General features: G+C 44.1%; 1 protein-coding gene across 1 annotated transcript in view; it reads right to left on the bottom strand.

The window, feature by feature from the left end:
* SRPX (sushi repeat containing protein X-linked) overlaps nt 1-21007 on the bottom strand; it is a 54960-nt gene extending 33953 nt beyond the window's left edge. The window contains exons 1-3 of the mRNA XM_054395573.1: nt 20683-21007; nt 19889-19998; nt 17677-17747 (exon numbers count right to left, since the gene is read on the bottom strand). Of these exons, the coding sequence (XP_054251548.1) occupies nt 17677-17747; nt 19889-19998; nt 20683-21007 (506 nt within the window). The remainder of the gene's footprint in view (nt 1-17676; nt 17748-19888; nt 19999-20682) is intronic.
* Between the last annotated feature and the right edge of the window lie 3481 nt (nt 21008-24488).

Below are 24488 nucleotides of genomic sequence, written 5' to 3'. Positions count from 1 at the left end.
AGCTGCATTCCTATACAGGCTGCCCAGAGAGGTTGTGGAGTCTCCTTCTTGGGAGACTTTCCAAACCCACCTGGATGCGTTCCTGTGCAGACTACCCTAAGTGATCCTGCTTTGGCAGGGGCATTGGACCTGATGATCTCTGGAGGTCCCTTCCAACCTCTAACATTCTGTGATTCTGAGTGAGCACAGGTTACAATGACACATTCACATTTGCACACAAGATAAATTACAGCCAAACAGGTGATGAGCAAGATACTTCCTACATTTCTATGATCTGATCCTCCTTCTCTTTGCCTGTTTGTTTCTAAGTCTGCAAAAGCTTTGAGAATGCTTTGTTACACAGGAGCCACAATGTCTCAGTGTTTGCTGAGCCACAGAAGGAAGACAAATGATATCAGATTGCAGAGAAAGTTTTTAAAAAGACTTCTGTGGTTCTTCAGTTTCACTCAAAACACGGCTTTAAGTACATTACTCCTTTGAGCAACAGAGATCCCTTAAGCAGATAGGTAAACATCATGCCAGACAACGAGATCCCAAATTTCACTGCTGCCATGGGCAGCTAACCTCCATAATAAAACCATTCAGATATTACATGGTAGCAGCCTTTAACTGAAAACCAATCTTCACATTCTCACCGCCTCAAAGTGCTAACAAATACAGCAAAGAAACTCTCTAAGATCTTAGGGGTGTTAGGAGAGCAGGCAGCTTCTTTGCAACAAAAGGTCTCCAGAACTGGAAAAGCTATCAAGAATTGCTTAGCAATCTTAATCCTACAACAACAAAAATTTTTGCACCTTCTCCAAGGTGCAACTCAAGCATTTTCTCTCTGGATCATTTAAAGCTGACAAGCAGCAGCAAAGCAAGGTTTGAAATAACAACAATGCACAAAGGGAAAAGTAGTATCAGTAAAAGACTTTCAAAGGTCTCTATAAACAAAAGGTTAAGAACAAAGCACCAGTAAGCAAGAAACAGAACATGAAAGCCTGAAAACACATATTAACCCCTTAGCAGAGTTATTCAGTGTAAGAACTTCACCAGGGCCACCCAGCTTATCCACACAGGCAAAGGGAATGAACACTCTGGGGTGCTCTACTGTTTCCTAGAATCAACCGGGTTGGAAGAGACCTCCAAGACCATCAGTCCAACCTATCACCCAGCCCTATCCAGTCAACCAGACCATGGCACTAAGTGCCTCATCCAGTCTTCTCTTGAACATCTCCAGGGTCGGCGACTCCACCACCTCCCTGGGCAGCCCATTCCAATGGCCAATCACTCTCTCTGTGAAGAACTTCCTCCTAATATCCAGCCTAGACCTCCCCTGGCACAGCTTGAGGCTTGAGTGAGGCATTTTGACTGAGGTGATTTATCCAGCTCTTTAGAAATAAAATGGTACTGCTTTGGTCATATGAACATTCTCCTACAGCAATGAACAACCAATCACTGCTGAAAACCTGCACACTTCAACACTTGGCATTTAAAACATCCATCTTTGCACACTCAGTCCTAAAAGCTGGAATCCTCATTTGAAGTTTTCTCATGAAATGCTTTGGGTCTCACACTTTTGCCAGGCCTCAGGCATTGTTGAGTCCTAGACATGAGCAAAGGACTAAGAGAAATTTGAGGAATCCCAAAGAAATCAAATTTTCTAAGGGAAGGGTCACACACACACACACACACACACACAGAGGACTCCTCTCCTCATTGGAAAGGTTCATGTGTAGAGGTCTGCTGGCAGAATCAAGGCATAAGAACGTGATGCCAAGGCAGGCAGTGCAGGCACAGGTGTGCACATGAACAACATAATGTGCTATTGTACTACTACACATCCCTTATCATGGAGAAAAAGAAGGAATGCAGACTATACAAGGCAGAACAGCTATGCAAACTTGTTTTTCCCAGGACTGATACAGGAATTCCTTCATTCTTTTTCAGTTGGATCAATTGAAAATAAGCCACAGACAACAACAGTAGAGCTTATTAAATCCATCAGAAACTTTTTACAGCTTGCTGCCCCAAGACAGGGCAAGTTCAGGCCCTTCAGTACAAGGGACTACAACACTTAGCCTGCAATAAGGGCCCTCCATAACTACCTGAAACAAAGTTAGAGCAAGACAAAGTTGGTTTCCTCTCCCAAGTTCCAAATGATGAGACAAGAGGAAACAGCCTCAAGATGAGCCAGGGGATGTTTAGGTTGGACATTAGGAAAGATTTCTTCATAAAGGGCAATGAAGCTGGTGAGGGTCCTGGAACACAAACCCTATGAGGAGAGGCTGAGGGAGCTGGGGGTGTTTAGCTTGGAGAAGAGGAGGCTCAGGGGTGACCTCATTGCTGTCTACAACTACCTGAGGGGAGGTTGTAGCCAGGTGGGGGTTGATCTCTTCTCCCAGGCAACAAGCAGCAGAACAAGAGGACACAGTCTCAGGCTGTGCCAGAGGAGGTTCAGGCTGGATGTTAGGAGGAAGTTCTTCACAGAGAGAGAGATTTGCCATTGGAATGGGCTGCCCAGGGAGGTGGTGGAGTCACCATCACTGGAGACGTTCAAGAGAAGACTAGATGAGGCACTTAGTGCCATGGTCTAGTTGATTGCTTAGGGCTGGGTGATAGGTTGGACTGGATGATCTTGGAGGTGTCTTCCAACCTGGTTGATTCTATGATTCTATGATGAAGGGTTACAAAGCACTTGAACAGGCTGCCCAGGGAAGTGGAGGAGTCACCATCTCTGGAGGTGTTTAAAAGACACATAGACGTGGCACTTAGGGACATGGGTTAGTGGTGAACCTGGCAGTGCTGGGTTAATGGTTGGACTCAGTGATCTTAAAGGTCTTTTCCAGCCTAAATGATTCTATGATTTTACAAATTTACTTACATATGTATTTCAGAAAAGATCACTGCATTTCCAATTTTTTTGAGCATTGCTGGAAAATGGAGAACAAAAAAACCCAATCAACCAAACAAAAAAAAAAAAACAATCTAAAAATACAGTGGTAATTTCCAATTCCAGCTGCATGACAAATTTCTTAGGGAAAAAAAAAAAAGGAAAGCAAAGTGAAAAAAAAGGCAACCCAAAACCCAGTTGTAATGACACAGTGTATTCTGCACAGTAAAACATCTTGAGTTAACTGAGCTTAGATGGCATCTTCTCTGGTCTGCAAACAATGGTTACTCTTGGTACTGGGAGAAAATGATAGGCTCATTCCACATGTGATCCATCCTTCAAAACTGGAGAGCTCTTGGGAATCCCTTCACTATTCTAACAGCTGATCAGTTTAAGCATGTCAGAAGATAAATTTCCACCAAAAAGTCTGTAGCATCTGGATTCAGATCCTCCATGTTTTGCCTCAGAGTTTTATGTTGCACAGCCATATGAAGTCACATAAAACTCATTTCATCTGCTGACAAATACTGTGTGACAAATAAAAAACTACTGGCAGAAGGTGTCTAATTCATTTCAATGAAGTCACATATCCAAAAGGAAGCAGCCCTGCTCCAGTGAGACCCCACCTGGAGTACTGTGTCCAGTTCTGGAGCCTCTATTACAGGAAGGATGTGGACATGCTGGAAGGTGTCCAGAGAAGGGCCACCAGGATGATCAGAGGGCTGGAACACCTCTCCTATAGAGTCAGACTGAGAGAGTTGGGGTTGTTCAGTCTGGAGAAGAGAAGGCTCCGAGGTGACCTTCTTGTGGCCTTCCAGTATCTGAAGGGGGCCTACAAGAAAGCTGGGGAGGGACTTTTTAGGATGTCAGGGGGTGATAGGACTAGGGGGAACGAAGCAAAACTAGAAGTGGGTAGATTCAGATTGGATGTGAGGAATAAATTCTTCACCATGAGAGTGGTGAGACACTGGAACAGGTTGCCCACGGAGGTGGTGGAAGCCTCATCCCTGGAGGTTTTTAAAGCCAGGCTGGATGTGGCTCTGAGCAACCTGATCTAGTGTGAGGTGTCCCTGTCCACGGCAGGGGGGTTGGAACTGGATGACCCTTGAGGTCCCTCCCAGCCCTAACAATTCTATGGTTCTGTGCCTGTGCAGTTTATTCTCACAAAAATCAGTGGCCAGATGGAAACTGCATGGACCCAGAAGTTAGTCCAGAAAAACTCTGCAAAATACATGTCAACTCCATTTGCTTTTAATGTTCACCAACAGATACAGCAAACTCAAACCAAAACACTTTCCCCCACTCATTTTGGTTTATTTTTCACTTTCCAGACTGGCAATAAAAGTGGAAGACGTTCAGATGGCTCTGATTCAACCCAGCCAGAAGTCCTGTAACACACAGCATCAGTCAAAGGAAAACCTGGCAGAAAACAAGAAGCCAACAAAAGCTTTTGCCACACAAGTGTACAGTCCAGGAACCTTAAGTGAAGTCAGAGGCTGCTACCAGTATCTTGCTCCACAGCAAACACATTTGATTTGACTCTAATCATGTTTTGAGTGTTAAGATGTGCAGTATGTTCCACTACTGCTTGCAACATACAGAGATAAAATAACCAAAGGCCCTGGGTTGTTTTAGGTTTTTGTGGGTGGGGTGGTTTGTTTGTTTGGGGGTTTTGAATACTATTCACTTGGAAACTATACAATAAATAAATAAATGTAAAATAAATAACTAAATAAATAAAGTCCTTAATTAAAATTGTGTCCTTATATTCAATGGAAGGAAATGAGGTATGATCAGAATCCTAATTCTGGAATTTCTGCCTTGCTCTGGACTATTTGTGATGTGACATTTTGTGTGATTCAACATGAAGTGAGGATTTCAGACAGATTTTGCTGAAAATGCAATTTCAGGGTTGTAAAATACGTATTCATAGTTCGTTGGTAACAGAAAATTAAATAAAATCCAGACAAAAAGGGGGAAAGATACAGATGAAAGGCTTTGACTACTGAAATATAGTGATGATTTCTGTGGATTTAAAAAAAGAAAAAAAAGAGCAGCTTAACAGGCTAATAAAGATACACTCGGGACCTGACAATGGTACATCTTCAACAGAAATATCACTCATGGCCTGTGTTGTTCCTTACCTCCCACACAGGCCATGCTCCTACGAGTGCAGAACACTACAACCCACAAGGTACCACAATGATTCATCAAGGAAATGGGCTGTGGGGGGACAAGCTGGGAGCTTAGCTCAGAAGGAAAAAATCTGAACACTGTGTACATGAACAATGCTCTCATGAAAAGCCCATTTTCAGCATGACCAGTGAGGGTTTGGGGTTTCCCCCCCCCCCCCCATTTGGACTGCTCACCAAATGGAACATTTAAACAACTAGGTGCAGAGGCTTCTTCAACAGAGAAAAGAGAGGACAGAGTATGCTGTAGGAACCAATGGATCTGCTAGAAGGCTGCAAGATAGAAAAGCAAACTGGAATTCCAAAGAAGCAAACAAATGCTACCACTTATAAAATTATTATCTTTTAAGCTCCAGAGAAATAATTTTTGTGAACAGACTGCAGTATGCTTTTTTCCCCTCCTCCCCTTATATTAAGATACTATAGAGGCTTTAATGAAGGCCTCCTACATTTCAGGAACAGATTGAAAAGACTGAAAAACAGGAGGTCACCTATAGAAGATTAATAAGGGACTGAAAAGAGGTATTACTACTGGTGACTAAAAAGAGGTGGAACTACTAGTAACTGGTTCATTAAGTAAAGAATATTAAAGCTGATTGTCTCCTTAATGACAACTTCCAAGGGACTTTGAGATAAACTTTCCAAAGAAGAAGACTGAAAAGTAATCCTGATCTATTTTGAACTGGGGACAGATGGAAGAAATTTTATTTTTTTTAATGCTAACACTGGAAACTGGGCACCACTCAGTATCTAACATTTAATACTCCAGCACCAGATACACTGCTTTCCTCTATCCTTGAGTCATGTGTAATTTCTGAAGCTCTGCCATTTACAAAAGCATTTCTCAGATTTTTATGAGAAGACCAAAATGCAGGCTCTCCAGGAAAAAAAAAAAAAATCTCAGTTTTAAGTATCAGACACAACACCAACATATGAAAACTAGAATCAAGAGCTGCTTGTAATCCACAGAAAACTCTCCAACAAGTTCCTAGAAAACATAAGGGGAGCAGAAAAACATGAAGCTACTCATTGTGATTTCTTCTTGCCCTTTAGTAAGTGCAGTTGAAGTGTCAGAACAGAGAACTACTGTAAACCTTGTGCTAGCACCAAGCTCCCTTGAGGAGCCCTTCCCACTGAGAGCTTCTCCCTAGCACAAATTTTCTTTACCCTTCTCTGCCTAAGTCACCAACTGGGGAAAAAACCCTCCAAAACTCTATCTTCTTGTGGGTCATTCTCAACTGGCTCAAGCAGGACTTCTCCTCCAGTTAGGTTCAACTTGCCAGCCTGTATTTTCTCAGTAGTTTTCCTATGAATAAGCTTCAACTGCAGTCCAGAAGTCTGTCACAAGCACGCTTGATGTCTCATTTCCATGGGAGCACCTTTTAAACTAGAAGCATAAACATTGGTTTCATCCATGACACCTGAAAACAGATAAAAGAATTAAAGGCTGTTGATACTAAAATTAGAGGCCTTTCTCTGAAGACTTCTAAGGACTCCAGGACTACTCCTGCTTTACTAGTGCTTTGCAAAGGCAGCATGAAGGAGAAAAAGCAGGTATTACAGTGAGGAGGAAGAGCTGAAGGCAAAACTTAGAGCAATGTACAGCAGTCAGCCTGTTGGCCCAGGCAGGCACAGGCCAGCCAGGTGAGAGCATTGTATTTTATATCACTCACTTCACACATTACTTCATTACTACTATTGCTGTTGTTTCTTCACTCTCTGTGTTGCTCTATTAAACCCTCCTTATCTCAATCCATGGGGTTTTGCACTTTGCTCCCTATTATCCTTCCCATCCCTGGGGAGCGTTGGGGTGGAAGCAGTTCATGAGCAGCTGCATGGGACTCAGTTGCCAGCTGGATCTAAACCACGGCACCAGAAGTGGAGCCTATTCCTTCACAAGAGGGAAAAGGGTGGTGAAAATCCACTGCTAATACCAGAAAAAGCCTTAATCATATGGATCACCCACAGAGACACTACCATAAAATCAAATGCTCAGGTTCCTTAATTTAGTGCTCTCACCTTCCATTTGCAAATCCAATTCTGTGTCAATGCTAAAAGATTTAACAGGGATTTACACTGCAGACAGACCAAGCAACCACAGGATCTACATGGTTGCCTACCTATAGAAGTGCTTTTGAGCTTTGTTGGTTTCTTTTAACGATCTGAAGTTTCCCTTATTTCTTAAGAAATGTTACTGTGATGTGTAAAACTGGAAACCTAATGTACAGTCAGTTCCATGTTGTGACATCTTCTGTGTGCAAAAGACAATTCCCCATTCCCCCACTGGCCCTGTACCAGCCTTGCTACATCAAAGAAAATGAGATGTCACACTTAGCACAAACTCCCAGCAGAAGGTAAGGGGTTTCACAAGTTGCAACACAGCAGCTATCCCTTCATCTGCCTCTTGCTGCTCTGCCCCTCTGCAGCAGGCAGGCTCTTTGGTATCTCTTATTTGCAAAGTTGCAGTTCAACAGCAGCCTGAGACAAGTCAACACTTGCCAGTAAGACATCAGGCCAAAGGCAACCTCCAACAAGATCTGACAGTAAGCTCCCTGGGTCCAGCTCTGCTGTCCAGCTTGCTCCAAGAATTGAAATCATTCATGAAGCTGTTAGCAGGACCAGTCCACCAGCCAGCACCCCAGTGTAAAGTGTGCTCCAGCTTTCAGAAATTTCCAGGAGCTTGTTACAAGCCAGGAGCACTCACATCACAGGTGGCTGACAACTAAAAGCCTGAAAGAGATGCACTCATGTACAAACTTGTCAGCTGCTGTATACCATGGAGCCTGACAGAGCCTTCCTCCTCCCCTGCTCACACACACAGAATATCTCACTGAAGTGGCAGACGTTCCTCACAGCTCCTTCCACAGCAGAAACTCAAAATGACTAGGAGGTAAACAGGATGGTCTTAAAAGAACTGTTAGAGCAAACCTAATCCAAAACATAACTTGCTTCAACAGCTTTGACAGCAGCTTGGGAGGAGGGTGATGAGCAGAAGAAGCTGCAGTTTGTTGAACAGCACTGGTGCATAGGGATTTTTCACTTGAAGTTTATTTAAATTGTGCAATAACTAATCACTGCAGCCATGAGGGTCTTACTTATGTCTTCTTTGCACACTTCAGTTGCCATCTGTCAGTCCCACCTAGCACAGTGGCTTCATGCAAGAAAGACTGAGAATAATTTGGAGGGCATGGCTTCCCACAAGCTGGAACTGAGACCCTTCTATCAGGCTCTACAGCACAAAAGCCATTAATAAACACAGGACTTTATTCTCACATGTCATGCACTAAAATATTTTTTTTCCTGTTCCCCTGCCTTCTCTTGGTTTTTGTGTAATAAATAGCAGCTCTGTTAAAGGAAGAAGAGTAAAGAGAGACCAGGGTTGTGCTTTAGGGACGGACATTTACCCACTGCAAATAAATCAAACTCCATTCTCCGTGCAGGTAGCTTACAAATAGGGAAATATTTGTGTTACAGGTTAAGACTAATGTCTTAATTGTAAATAAGTTTCTCCAGAGAATTCAAGTCCAGGGGATGGACAGTCCTGAGGGGCTGAAGAAAATATAAATAAGTTTATCTCATTTCATTGGTCTGCAGATTTCTATATAGTTTGTAGCACAGCTTGTTTTGGGGCTCTTTTACTTTCTTCTTTCCCTCTGTCTCTGTTTCTGACTCTGCTTTCTTGGCCTGATCATTCTTGTTTGGTTTATTGGTCAGGAACAGCAGTGGGATACAGATTAACTTGTTAGCTGGTACACAGCCCTCTGGACTTTTGTCTAAGGGGGGTCTGGATCTGTACAGGGGGATCTGTATGCGTGTGTGTGTGGGGGTTAGCTGGGCTTTTGTCTAATTTTATATATAAATATATTTTTGTATATGCTTATTACCTTCTGTGCTTTTGTATTTAGTATATTTTTGCAAATAATAATTTCATTTTACTTCCAAATTCTGTGTGGTGCAGTGATTTACCACTTGAGTTTAAATTCCACATTCTATCTGATGTCAAACCACCATAATCTGGTAACTCAGATGAAGGACTGATTTTCAATTCCTTTGTACTGATCTAGAAGTTTTGGCAAACTGGTTTACTCTTCCAACATGGAAATAAACAATCAATCATGTTATCTGACCACTGACAAGTTCTTTTACTGTGGGTTTTAATGTATAACTAAAATGTCTCAGTCATTTTATATGTCTGCCACATAGTAAAGATTTCCCTACAAAGTGGCTGACAAAAGTATTGGAAAAGGATAATTTTGGATAAGAATAAAACAAAATAATTCCCAGGGCTGCAGAGCACATCCTGTATTTAAGAGGTCAGAAATGTCTTGGAGCCATCTAAAGATAATAGTTTAACATTCCTGGGTTTGACATTCAGAAGGAAAGAGACACAGAAACACTACTGAAAAAAGAGCCAAAAAACAAATTCAGGTGTTTGTGTTTTCCAAAAAGATGAGAAGTTGTCAGCCAGTCCACTGCAACCTTCTAGTGCACTGGTGCAAACGATAGAAAGGTATCAGTGGTGCCAGCTGCACTGCTGCTCTTGATACAACAGTTGCCTTCCTTTGTTGGAGAGCTGCTCAGGATTTGACACATTTGACTGGAAATCTCCTTGAACTGAATATCAGAGCAAATTTACAGTTATCGCCTGGTTCTCCCAGATAAGTATTTACTATCTCATTACAATACCAAGTACCAAAGAGAAACTCAAAATGTGGTTCCTGATACCTACTGAAACAGGAACAGAGACAGAAACTGTAACTGAAGAAGTAATGAGGGCAATGGAAAGACTACCTGGAAATCAGCACAGGTATGCCTAGAACCATGACCAGGGCACAGGTCACACCTTTTCAACTTTAAAGAGACTCAAAAGCAACCTGTAGCTGTTCCAAAACTAAACACACACAGAGTTTTACTTAACATGATGCCCTGCATGTGCAGTAACAATAATCACACTTCCTCCTTACATGTTTTCAGTCAAAGCGCTCCAGATAAACCATATTACAACAGGGATGCAGATAGAGGCTAAACAGCCTTAATGCCACAAAAAGAAATCAGTGCTAAAATGTTGAAGCAAACTACCAGTCAGATGCTTTCCTAAAATACATCTTCAGCATAGAATCATAGAATGGCCTACGTTGGAAGGGACCTTAAAGATCATCTACTCCAACCTCCATGCCAGGGGTAGGGATGCCTCTCAACTAGACTCAGCTGCTCAAAACTTCATCCAGCCTGCCCTTGAACACCCCCAGAGGGGAAGCATCCACAACTTCTCTGGGAAGCCTATTCCAGAGTCTTACCACCCTTATACTGAGGAGCTTCTTCCTAAGATCCAGTCTAAATCAACTCTCCCTCAGCTTAAAACCATTTCCCCTTGTCCTATTGCTAGACACTCTTATTAAAAGTCTGTCTCCAGCCTTCCTGTAGGATCCGTTCAGGACTTTTCTCTAGACTGGACAACCCCAGCTCCCTCAGCCTATCCTCATAGCAGAGGTGCTATCATCTTTGTGGCCCTCCTCCGGACTAGCTCCAACACCACTGTGTCCTTCTTATGATGGGGACACCAGAACTGGATGCAGTATTTGAGGTGGTGTCTCTCAAGAGCAGAGAGCTGCCTCACTCCTCTTGATACAGCCTGGGATATCATTTGCCTTCTAGGCTGCATGAGCACACTTATGGCTCACGTTAAGCTTCTCATCAATCAATACACCTAAGTCACTTTCTTCAGGGCTATTCTCAACCCATTCTGCACCCAGCCTGGATTTGTGCCTGGATTTGGCCCAACCCAGCTGTCAGTCTTTTTTTCCTTACTACAGTAACAAGAAAGGTGCCCTGTTTCAGCACAGGGCACCCACACCCATTCCTACCCTACAAAAAGGAAAGCATGGGAAAGGTATTTTTATTATTTGTTGGGTGGTTGTTTGTTTTTTTTTTTCTTTTTATATTTCACTGCCACTGTAACTCAGAGCCAGGAGTATTGTTTCTGGTATCTGCCTCTATGCAGCTTAGAACAGCGAATGCCTGTGAGCCAGCGTGGTTTTAATCTTCAAGAACAGCTGGATAGATGCATGGTAATTTTGGCCTGCTTTATTTATGAGTGACACAATATAACTAGAGAGCCACAATGGAGGGATTCAAGACAGGCAGATTCAAATCAAGCAGTTAAGTGCATTGCCCTAAAGTTGACAGCTCTAAGGAAAAAAATGTAATTGGCACAGGCTCATAAATTCTGAGGCAGGATCTGGAAGCAGCATCTCCCCTCATCCGGCCAGTGTCAGGAAGCCTGGCAGAAGACCTCTGAGGAAAACCAAGAGGGACCACAGACCCTAGCAGGTTAAAACTGTCACAGTACAGCCTAAAAGGAGACAGACTTTGCTAAGTGACTCATGTTGCCAGCCCACAGTGGTTAAGTGTAGGCTTTGGGTAAAGCATGCAGCATGACAAGGGGCTGCTGGAGAAGCCTGAGTATATGACTGCTTTCAAACTGCAATGCTATTCTTAGTGGCTATGTGTATGACATGTCCAAGCCTGGCACCATCAAGGGCAATGGCATTTCCTGAAAAGAAGAGGGCAAGAGGTAAGGAAGAATAAAATCAGAGGTCTTCCATTACACTGCTGAGCTTGTAAGAAAACCTGTCTGGTTGTGACAAATTTTACATTTTACACAACTAGGGGAGGGGGAAACAAAAAAGTTGTCCTTCTGTAACACCACCACTGTAATTTCTGAGTCTTCAAAACAAGCTTTCCTTATAATACAAGCTTCTAAATCATCCAAATTGCAAGTGTGAGTAGTTTCACACGTGTATATTTTTACCCACTGCAAGATCGGGAGCAAAAGATGGCAGTAACATAAAATGCATTGGCACAGATTTTCCTGGCAAGCCACGGAAGTTTCTTCTGTGCCTCCCTAAAGGACACAGCTGCCTATCACAATTCGAAGGCTATAAAAACCAAAGACACATCTACACCTATGTAGCTATTTAATCATCAGTTTCAGAGAGATGAATGCAACCAAGAAACTTTGATATGCACACCTTGCATGTTTTGGCTGTGGGGTCATCTTCCCTCTCGCTGAAAACAGCTCATGGTGACCCATCTCACAAGAGCAATGCAGAACATGCATCATTCCAAGCACTCTCATCTCTTTTTGGAGCCTCTGAACTGAGCAAAACTTGGGTCTCTTGGAGCAGCTAACCTGAATTCCACTGATGCCATCCGTTCTCAGATGAAGGATGATACACAGTTTCATTAAGTAAGCAAAAAGCATAAAGTTCTACGAGTTCTCTCAGCTCAAATGGCAAAAGTCTTTGCCAAAAATGCCCAACCATCCCCAGTTTGAATTGTGCAGGCTGGCAGAAGCTCAGTGCTCCAGCAAAGGCTGGGGGTGTTTCCCTCTCTCTCAGCCTGTAATTTGCCCTAGACACTGCCAGGAGGGCACAGCAGCTCCCCCAACAATTCAGCTAGCATTTGACAGCTGAAACCAGGGCAGTACAGACCTACAAAAAGCCAGTTGAAGACAGCACCACCCAAAGCAATAAAATAGGTCCCAACCTCAACACTTATTTCACACCAAATAGCTTGAAAGGGTAAAGGAAGACACCTTAGATAGATTTATATGAGTCATGTCCCCATTTAGCCTCACCAGAGGGCTTCCCTCTGCACTGTGAGATCACACATGAAGCCACACATGTTACTCCTAATTGGAAGCACTCAAGAAAGCTGGGCAGCCTGCCTCATAAACTAGGTTAAAAAAAACACAAGTGGCAGAGGAGAAAAGGATTGAAAACTACTGCCCAGCTGAGAGAAGAGGGGGCATTTCCAGCCATGTAAATTAGGAACAAGAATAGGTTTGGGAGAAAGCCAGTTTGGAAAACTCCCCTCTACTATAGACAGACCCAGGAGCCCTGACCAGTATCCATATCTGGGCTCTACTGCATTAGCACCTGAACAAACAGGGAGCAAGGCAAGAGACCCTGCCCAAAGTCTTCTATGCCAGGAGGCACGCTGCACAGATGAGTAGGAAGAAGCCCTGGACAGCTGAGGGGAGAACAAGGAGGCCACCCTGATCGGTTAGAACAGGCTCCAGTTGTCTGATCTTTCCTGGAGGGAAAGCACAAGTCTCAAAAGTAACAAAACAAACCAACCAAACAGAAAGAGATGCTGGAGAGAAGGATATGAAGGAATGCAAAGTAGCTGCTTTTGCAAGGTAGCATCTGCTAAGTGCTAGAGAAGAGAGAAAAGAAAAAAAAAAAAAAAAAAGGCACAGAAATAGCAGCTAAAATAGTCATGACCTGGTGATGAAGGCCTGGGAACTGAGCCACAGCCAGTCCAATAAGTTCTTGAGGAAACAAGAAAAAAAACAAACAAAACAAAACAAAGCAACACCCAACAACAAAACAACCTTAAGCCACACTTCCTCCTCAAATAGGCCTTTTAGCAGAAAATTAATTTTAATGGTAGTCTAGCAGAGAGGTATTTTGACAAACTCACTTTGGCATGCTGGTAGCAGGCTCTTAACACACTTCCATGCTAAAAGCATTCTCCCTCCATCTTCACAGAAGTGAAGAGGGGGATATAATTTTAGACCTTTCTCTCAGGGAAAATCCCCAAAGCTGCCAAGAAACACTAAGGATAATGGTGGCTGGGGGATGGATTTCTTGCCCTCCTGATGTTTGCACTTAGGATCACAGGATGTTAGGGGCTGGAAGGGACCTGTGAAGACCATCAAGTGCAAACCCCCTGCCAGAGCAGGGCCATAGAATCTAGCACAGGTCACCCAGGAACACATCCAGATGGGTCTTGAAAGTCTCCAGAGAAGGAGACTCCACAACCTCCCTGGGGAGCCTGTTTCAGTGCTTTGTGACCCTCACAGCGAAGAATTTCCTCCTCATGTTGAGGTGGAACCTCCTGTGTCAGTTTATATCCACTTGACAGAGCTTTACTCTCCTTGTAACCACTCCTTACACATTTCTGTGTATTATGTACACAGCAATGACACCATTTATTTCCTCTAGCACAGCATCAATCTTGTCAAAATTGTTCAGACAAACCAAAGGAAGACATCGGCAAAACTCAGCTTCCCATATGTATAAACCTTGGGAAATTCCATTTATTTCCATAAGCCTCTCAAGAAATACATAAATCCTTTCTCTCCTCATGAAAAGATATGACAAATGACAAGTTCAAGTGGTTTCAAACTCTGGCAGAGCTCTTAAGTGGCTATTTCAAGTTACAGAAAAGATCAGAATCATTAAAGGTAAACCCTACAATTTAGAGCTGTTTTCAAGGTACTGCAAGATAAATTTTCAGTCTGAACTACCTTAACAGTACTCCTTTAAAAGAAGGAAGGGACAGCCTCTGCTCACTTGTGCATCCTGGAGGACAAGGGGCAATGGATGTAAACTACAGCACAGGAACTTCCACCTCAACATGAGGAAGAACTTCTTTACCATAAGGGTCACAGAGCACTGGAACAGGCTCCCCAGAGAGGTCATGGAGTCTCCTTCTCTGGAGACTTTCAAGACCCATCTGGATGTGTTCCTGTGCAACCTGCACTAGATTGTATGGTCTTGCCCTGGCATTGGCGTTGGACTCCAAGATCTCATGAGGTCCCTTCCAACCCCTACTATTCTGTGATCCTGTGAATCAACAGCAGCAGAGCACCACCAGCTAGTCAGCTGTGTCCTGTGTGCCGGGCTGTTCATTTACTGCACCCAAAAAATTCATGTGAATGCCTTCTAAAATGAACGACACCCAACATAACTCAAAACAGCAAACTGGGGGGGGGGGGAAAAAAAAGTGTCTACATTTAGCCTGTATGTATGGCTTAACTGTTGCAGTTACTCAACCATCTGATGACCCCTCTCTAGAAGAGAAGGGGAAAACAGGAAAAGGAGAGAAAGCCAACAGGCTGTAATGAAAACAGATTCAATGAAATAGGCAAATTCATACCAGTGTCAATTCAAGATATATAAAGTTATACTCAACCCAGTCAAAGTGCAGCAGCCACGATATCCAAGAATACAGTCCCCAAGAGCAGGAGAGGGAAGAAGAGCAGAGTAAGGAGGAACTCTAGCAGAAGACTGCCTTCTTCACAGCAAACTTTCTCCTTCATACTGAGTGTGATGCTCACGGTATGGGATACACCTGTGAGCCAACTCAAGGCAGCTGTCCTGGCTGGCTCAGAACTGCTAATGGTCTGCAGCCCATGGCTGGCCTGGGATTCCATCCCAGCAAAGACAGGACAAAAAGCCAATGACAAACATAACCATTTCAGAAGCAGACAAATTAGCCAGGCATTTAAAGAAATGTGTAATTTGTTACCCTAGGGAAAAACTTCTGTGCTTTCAGGAGCTTCACAGAAGTACCACGAAAGACACAAAGATTAATCATAGTCTGTATTACAGCACAACACACGTGACAATTTCATGAAGTATTAGATTACCAATATGCTTTTCAGACAAAAGCTTAGTAGTGTGATGGGGGTGGAGATAGGGAGGGATGGGAGTGTTGGTGTTTACCTCTTTGTCTCCAGTCCATGCAATCAAGATAGTGAGCTGTGGACCTATCCCTTGGAAACAGTCTCCCTCAAGAAGATGGTTGGGAGAGATCACGTATGGCAGCTAAGTACAGGTCTCAAAAGTTAGGACCATTGTATCAGTGCCTAAAAATTTAAGTATATTTTTATATACACCTTACAAGCTACCAGAGAGCCCAGTTAGTACCTCACCAATTATTCCAGTGACCCTTTCCAAGATGGTTTGCCTGAGGTAACTGAATTGCAAGAAATTCCAACACAGAGCCAAAACCCACAAGAATAGAGGGTTCATGATTTGTGTCTTTACAGCACATCCATGCAAATGGTGTTCCTCATACACTCTCTGGCCTACAGTCAATTAAGTTTTATCAACAGTGCATCAAGGTGTTTGACAGTGTGGGCTGAAATCCATACTCCTCTTCAAACTCCACTCTTATTGTAAATCAGTGAACAGCAGTATATAAATAGTAGACTTCTTTTTACACAGGCATTCCCAATGGGGAAAAGCAAGGAAGAGCAAGTTAAGTCTACACAACTCACCTAAGGTTATACATGACCCACATAAGGAGTTTGAATTTTCAGCCCAGTGGTTTATTCAACTGAATAAGCCACTGAATGCAAGCTTATTCAAGTGAATACAGCAGCATGACAACTCTTGCTCCTTGCACTTTCATCAGCCATAAATTTAACCCATTGATACCCATCCTGTTTGTATCTCAGTGGGCGAAAACCAAGAAAAGATAAATGTATTTCAACAATGTTCCCATGCATTTACAATATATTGTTCTCAGCTCTCTGAGAGGTGAGGAAACTACAGTAAATCACATCTTAGCATTGCCAAATTGTTTTAAAAACTGATGTTTCTGATATTTAAAAAAATATGGTTTTGATATCCCAAGTTATATGCTCATTCACACTCTTCACAGACAAGAGCCGCACCTGTACTGATGGCAATCTCAAGTGCCAGTTTTTATAAGCACTGTGTTTATACACTCCATACAGTCAGGAAGCCCTTACATGTCCACTAGCATTTACTATTGCAGTACACCAAGAATAAAAGGGACAGAGCAGCTTGCAGGTGTGAAAAATAACTGCTATTGCACCTCCTGTACCATCTCCAATCCTTGCCTGTAATTAACTCCCCAAGCCAGTGTACACAGTTAGCTTGCCTGTGCTCCTTGCCAAGGTGTATTTCACGGAATCACAGAAACACTCAGGTTGGAAGAGCCCCTCAGGATCACCAAGTCCAACTGACAATCCTACTCTGCAAAGTTCACCCCGAAACCACATCCCCAAGCACTTCACTGTGAGGAAAAGGATAGCGAAGTGACTCATCAAGAGCTCCCCTCAGAAAATTTTCTTAATGTTACTCTTGTTTTATGTGATCTCACCCTGAAGATTTCAGCTGCACCAAAGCCCACAGGTGTTGCTTTAAAGTGAGCAACTTGAGCAGCCTGGCATGGAGGATGCCAGGACCTGATTACTTAAGGAGTACTCAGTGCTATGATAATGCTTTAAATCCATCTGTGAGGACTTTTCAGCAGGGAGTTACTACAGCTCATGAAGATGGCCCAATTCACATGAGAAAGTATGAAAGCACCATCAGGGGATGAGTTCCCATTAGTGATGGATACAAACATGCCATATCTGTTGCATTTGAGGTCACTAGAGAATGTGATTTCTAGTAGATTTCACTGCTGCTAGAAGTCTTACTGATTCATGTGCAACAAACCAGCTAACTGGAGCTTATCTAGAAGGAGGCAACTCATCCAAAGCACGACTCTGGATAAAGCTGTGCCATAGGACATACTTATCCGCTTATACTCACACACTGGTGTTTGTCTTGTACTTGGACTGCAAGCAATTTGAGGGCAGCTGCCTTTCTGTTCCATGCCTAGACAGCATGCACAACACCTAGATCTGTGTCCATCACAAGCTCACTGTCAGCACCCTCAGCTTCAGGGGACCAGTGCACACAGAACTTGGCACACAAGTGCATCCTGTATGTCCTTCTACATAAACTGTCACCTAAGATTAACAGGCAGACAGCAAGCTGTATTTAAAAATCATAAAATCTCAGCTGACACAATGGGCCCCACCCTTGGCAATGCAGAACACCAGCTGCTTTGGGGCCTGGAGACTGTTTCTTGACCGTTTTTCAGCTTGGCTTGATGGATAGGAGCTACAAGTGGCAATGAGGTTATTAACTGCAATGCCAGATTTTTTTTTTAAAGCCTGCCACATGACTCTAAGCCATCTTAAATACTTACTTCCTTTGCTTTTCTCATCCTACCCTGTATCTGTTTACAGTGTAAACTTTCTCTGAAGTCTCACCCCTTGCTCTACAATGCAACTTTGTAGAAGAGCTACCCTTAGGACAACCAGACTTCCATATATTCATATTAAATTCAAACATATACCTGTTCAAAAGCACACCACACAAAGACACTCTTTTTCATCAAATTAAATCTCATACATCTTTTGAAATAGTTCTATAATATCACTTGGTCTTCAAGTGATTTTAATGGCATGTACACAAGCACAGCAATCTTAGCGCCCCTTGATTTCATCCCCATGCACCCATACCACCAAACAAGTGCATATATGCATGTATGTACAGCTTCACCATCACCAGGGCACTACTGGATGGTCAGCAGTGCTCTGCCAAAACCCAGGGAGGTAAGGATCTACTCTGGTTTTTCACAGCTTGCAAAGCCAGAGAAGATAGGAGGAGCTCTCGGGAAGAACAGAAGCTGGTAAGAAATAGTCACTGAAGAGCTCAGAGAGCACATCTCCTTCTTTATTCCTCAGGGAAAAGGTTTAAAGCTTGTTTTAACTTCCAGAAGGTGCATCTTTCAAACGCTCACGAAGCTCAAACCAGCTTTTCACTGAGGGGTGCCCTCGGAAGGATTTTGTCAGTGCATTGTGGGCTTTTAATAAAACAAGGTACAAACCCCATGGGAACCCTTTGAAGATTTGAAACTACAGTTACAGGTAATACAGCAGCTGCCTCAAATGCTTTTAAGTGTTCAGGTATTTTTCAGCTGCCTTCCTTCTGCCAAGGTGATAGTAAATTCAACTGCATTTTCCCAGGGAATACTGTATTGCTTTCGCTGCCTACCATCCAATGAGGGCTGCATAACTCTTTACAGCACAAAACCAACTTCTTTCTAGTGTGGTGTTCACCACAGACTTTGGGTTATGGAGGGCAAACGTTCCACACTAAAAAACTTCACAGTTACCAAATGATGAATTTGAGAGCTGACTAGACATTTCTGATGTTCAAATAACAATCTGCTACTGAAAATAAGCATTTTGTAGGAATCCAAAACAGACTCTTTGGCTCTTAAGCTATGAAATAGCCAAGGGTCAACTTTCTAACAGTTTGCTAAAGTATGTGCATGTATAATCTGTATTCAAGAGGGCCACATACAGACATGACCTATGGAGATTTTTCTGAAGAAGTCCATTTTTGTTTACTTAATGGAATTCCGTATCTACTGTGCAGTTACATACCAGCACAGCACTATTAAAGGAAATACCTATTTAGAGTTTCACTAGATTTCATACTGAGAATAAAGATTTAAAAGAATATCACGTTTCCTCTATTATAAAACCACAAACAAACAAAGTAAATAGAACATGAAACCTTAACTTCATATTAAGGTTTACAAACAGAGCTGCTGATGTTTGAAGCTCTTTGGAGCCTTCAACAGTAAGCATAGGAGGGAAATTGGACTTTTAAATGAGTGAAAACTGAAACAAGCAGGCTATTGTGCAGCCAACTTGATGATTAAATGCAAAAATTGGATTTTTGAGATTGTAGAAGTTACATTTGGGCTTTTAGGAAAAAAAAAAGAAGGACAGGATATTAGCATCTTCTGCAAACTAATTGAAGCCTCACATTCACATGAACCACAAAGTACAGCATTCAGTCATCTTCCTAAGAAAATAGAGTTTGGCAGTACAATAGTCCTCAGACAAATGCCAGGACAGAAACTGCTGTTGCCTTTGTTGATTTAGTAACTAATGTGTCCAATACCTCGGTGTTTTGTAAAGAAAGAGCATAAAGGGGTGTTCCAGCATCCTTCATGCTGGAAAGAAGCCACTTGAAGCATGCCAACAAAAACAAGAAAAGCTAACTTCAACTCACAAATACCATCATTATGCCATTTAATGCCCCTCCATGGGAAGAGCCATGCCTTAAACAGGGACAGCTCCTGGATACAAAAAGTAAGCTATGCCAACAAACACACAGCTGTGAGCTCTAATAGACACCTCTCTCACCTGTTCGTTGCCTCTCTCCACTGGCAGCCCACAGTAGGGCACCCCATTCTGAAGCAATACCCAGTTACTTTGAAGGCTCTGCTCTGGCCACAGATTTTCACTGGCTACACCTGTTAAACCACCAGTGCATGCCAGTTCACAGGAGCTTTGCCTTGCAGTGGCTGCCAAGTCAGCAATGTTTAATCTGACAAGATGCAGCTGCTTTCAAAGAAGGGACAGACCTACGCGTCAATTTCCTTTTGCCACGGAAAAGGACATAAACTTGAGCTTGATTCGAATTTTGCTAATGCAAATGCAAACAATTATTAAAAGAAAAAAGAAAAAAAAGCCTATGCCATTTCACTTCTACTACTAGAAGTGGAAGATCCCAGCCGGATTCACTCTTTCGTTTTCCACACTGGAAACTGAGACGCTTTCTGCGTGCACAGTCACACACGGGCAACAAAAACTGGTTGAAGACTTGTAAGCGCCAAGGTCCTGAGGCCAAGGCTGGTAAATCAGACGTATACTCCTCCCCAGTTTACAATTAAGAACAACAGAGTCTCTATCCTACTTAAGCAACTTTGAGTGGGTGTCCTCAGTCCTCTCTGCAAATCTGCCAGGAGATGCAAAAGTGATGCCTAATGTAAAAGCGAGATGAGTTACCACCAACCTGAACTCAAGTTTCAAACCAAATCTGACAGAAGTTCTAATCAAGCCTAATTACCCAGGACTCTAAACCGAAGATAAGGCTTCATTTGAGCTGACGGGCCGTCCCGGGGCAAGCTAAGGGAAGGACAAGAAGGAGAGGAGACAAAGCGCTTCGGGCGGGAAGACAGCCGCAGGGGGGTTCCTTAGCCGGACACCCCTCTGGGCTGCCGGGACACCGCGACGCAGCCCTCGACGTGGTCCCGGGCCGAGGCGCGGCCGCGGGCGGGCAGCGGCCCCCTGCCTGCCTAGCCGGAGGACACGGCTCCACCACCGCGCTCCCCGCTCCCGCCGCGCCCCCGGCTGCTGCCCCGCCGCTGGGGGCTCCCCGAACCCCGCCGTCCCCTCCTTCCCTTCCCTACCCTCGTACGCCAGGCTGGGGCAGGCGCCCAGGGCGAGCAGCACGGCGAGGCGCAGCCAGCAGCTCCCCATGCTGCGCGGCCCTTCCCAGCTGAGCGCTGCGCGGCAAAGGGGCTGGCGGAGGAGGAGGAGGAGTGGGTCGGAGACATTCTCCGAGCGGGCTCCTGGACGCCGACGGAGACTCCTCCTCCTGCTGCCGCCACCGCCAGGGCAGGCCGTCCCGCCCCGCTTCGTTTATCCTCCCGCCGGGACCGTTGGCGGTAGCGGGCGGGAAGGTGCTCGGGCATTCGGGAGGGACGCGCTGCTCCCCATTCCCCGGGGCTCTGGCTCCGTGTGCCCCGCGGTTAGCCCTCCCGAGGGGTACGGTGTCCCCTCCAGCGGTGGGAGAGAGCCAGCCCTGACTGCACCCTCTCGCCTTTACCGATCTTGGGGTCCGCCTGAGCTGGGCACGATGGGCAGGAAGAACCGTGCTCGCTCTGGTCACTTCTCCCTCAACGTAGTACCACGCTGGGCGAGCACACTGCTGCCGGCTGGCATCCGTCCAGGGTGGCAGTGGCTGCCAGCGCGGGCCGGGAGAGTTTTGGGGGTAGCAGTGCAGGGAAACGGCCTGGGCTTTCCAAGATGAACTGCTCTGGTTGCTCAGCAATTAGCAGATGGCCAGGCTTAAATGTTCAAAAATCATGATTCAGATCCTGAAGTCATCAGATGAAAGTAAAAAAGTTCGAAGTCTTCACATTTTTCATTAGCTTTTTTGAAATAATAGGATGTTGTGGGGTGACATTTTCTGGCTTTCTTCCATAACCACGAAGACTAGAGGCGCTTTTTTTTTTTTTTTTTTTGCCTGCCTTCCAGATTCAAGCTAATTCCCCAATCACTCACAGCCTACAGAAGCAAGGGTTTTGGGCAGAGCATCATATGTTCCAATGTGTTTGGTTTGAGATCTCTCAACTCTGCAGCTTGACTACAGCTAGACTTGGGTTTTTAATTTTTATTTTTCTTTTTTCAATTTGCATCACCAGAGAAAGCATCTAATGTGCACTAAAAACCACTGATGGTGTGGGAAAGCACTGGCCCTAGCTAGCTTGCCGTCTGTAAAGAGTTTGCTTGCTGAGGCAGTAAGGGGAAGAGAACCTAAGGAAGTTCTGAGGGTTCTACTCATCTGCTGCACTTTTTGCAGCAAAGCACTGACAAATAGGAAAATACTATTTAGAAAGTGAAGGAATATTTATTTAAAAATGAGAGACACTGATTTTCAAAGGAAAGATTACCTTCTTAGGGGGAAAACCCCATTAGGAAACTGAGGAAGAAGCAGCACTGATTTTGCCAACCTTAGAGACTGACTGTACCAAAGTGACCTAAGAAAGAAATGGGATCTTACGGGAATAAAATCTGGGTGGGCAGTGTGTTTGGGAGCTTTCTCCAATACAGAATCCCAGTACATTAGATGTAGGAAGGACTCTCCAGAGATCATCATGTCCAACCCCCCTGCCAGAGCAGGATCACTTAGGGTAGTCCACACAGGAATGCATCCAGGTGGGTTTTGAATGTGTCCAGAGAAGGAGACTCCACAACTTCACTGGGCAGCCTGTTCCAGTGCTCTGTCACCCTCACTGTAAAGAAGTTTTTCCTCATGTTGAGGTGAATTCTTCTATGTATACCTTCTGTCTTCTCATCAGAATTTTCCTTTGCATCAGGAATGCACCTGAAGGTTATCTCCCCTCTTGAACACAGCATGTTGGGTGTCTGAGATTGAAATGTGCACAAGAGTGAACCTCCAGCACCCACAAGGTGAGGCTAGAGCTCCTCTTGAATGATAGAATCATAGAATTATTAGTGTTGGAAGGGACCTCAAGGATCATCTAGTTCCAACACCCCTGCCATGGGCAGGGACACCTCACACTACATCAGGTTGCTCAGAGCCACATCCAGCCTAGACTTAAAAAATTCCAGGGATGAGACTTCCCACCTCCCTGGGCAACCTGTTCCAGTGTCTCACCATTCTCATGGTAAAAAACTTCTTCCTAACATCCAATCTGAATCTACCCATTTCTATTTTTGTTCCATTCCCCCTAGTCCCATCACTACCTGATATCCTAAAAAGTTCCTCCCCAGCTTTCTTGTAGGCCCTCTTCAGATACTGGAAGGCCACAATAAGGTCTCCTTGGAGCCTTCTCTCCGCAGACTGAACAGCCCCAACTCTCTCAGTCTGTCCTCGTAGCAGAGGTGCTCCAGCCCTCTGATCATCCTTGTGGCCCTTCTCTGGACATGTTCCAGCACATCCATATCTTTCCAGTAACAGGGGCTGCAGAATAAAATCACCTAGGGTGGGTATGGGTAGGCACTGGGTTCGCAGCACCAACTCTTCCCTGGGTTGATCAAGCTCAGACCAGTGCAGATGCAGCTTGAGTATGCTAAGCTTCCGTATTAAGTTTTTGTCAGCTTGGGGTTTTTTTCCAAAAAGATGGTAACAAAACTAGTGGTAGTATCATCAAAGATTAGATTTCCATGTAAGGAGAGATTAAAAAGACCAACATTCCTCTGAAAGCAGAAGAATGAGGGAAAAAGAGTGCTTTAGGCTATTGTTATTGGCACAGATAGCATAGAAAAGTTGAAAGTAAAAGGTCAGAAATCTGTAATAAGTAGCAATAATTTCTGTGGTTTGTTTGTGCTGCAAAACTTTGTTAAAAGTTGAACCCTTGATTTGCTGGAACGATAGAGGTACCTGAAGCAGATCTTAACACGTCAGGTGCCTTTTGCTTTCTCTCTCTGTATGTCCTTTTAGCTGCCCGTTTCCAAAACACTGCCCTTCATCTAGACATTCTTCCTCAGCATTTAAGGTCTATATACTATGAAAATATTGTATAAACAACTGCCAGAAGTCTCAATGCAGCTCAAGCTTTTTCATCAGCTGTCCCAGTGTCATCCAAACCACAGGGCTCACAGCCCCTCTCTTGGGTAGGCTTTTGTAGCCATTTAAAACTGCTTTGCCACTGTAAAAAAACCTGGTGGTGGTGACAAATCCTTCTTGTCTGGCTAGCCTCTCAGCATGAGAAGCTAAGTTGACAGTGGTAGATGCAATTGGTTAACTGCCGGTGTGGTGTCCAAATTAGTACAGGCAGGCATCCCATTTGATTCACTGTTACCAATGAGTTTTTAAATGGGTTTTGTGTTGCTATTGATTGTGTAGGCACAATCCCATCCTTTCAAGTAGCTTAACCATGGGGGTTTTCAGGCTGGTTTTTACGTTGTCCTGACTGTCAACTGCATGGTTGTCTTCAAATCCGGTGTGTGTTGTGCCCGATCTTGCCTGGGATGCTGGTTTTCCTCTAGCATCCAGTTCCTGGAGTGTTCTAGCTGCCCTGAGCAAGGCAAGAGATGCAAGCGTTTACATAGTCTGCAAATTACAGCTTAAATTTAGCCCCAAGTGGAAGCAGTGTGAATGTATCCTTCATGGACTGTTTGAAATGAGCCTTGTAAACGTGCCAAGACTGAGGTGTGCATTCATTCAGATGTAAATGGGCTCTGGAGTTTCTCTGTGCAATGTCTTTGTTAG

The sequence above is a fragment of the Indicator indicator genome, chromosome 1, assembly GCF_027791375.1.
Source record: "Indicator indicator isolate 239-I01 chromosome 1, UM_Iind_1.1, whole genome shotgun sequence".
Taxonomy (NCBI): domain Eukaryota; kingdom Metazoa; phylum Chordata; class Aves; order Piciformes; family Indicatoridae; genus Indicator; species Indicator indicator.
This window is presented reverse-complemented; position numbering and strand designations above follow the sequence as displayed.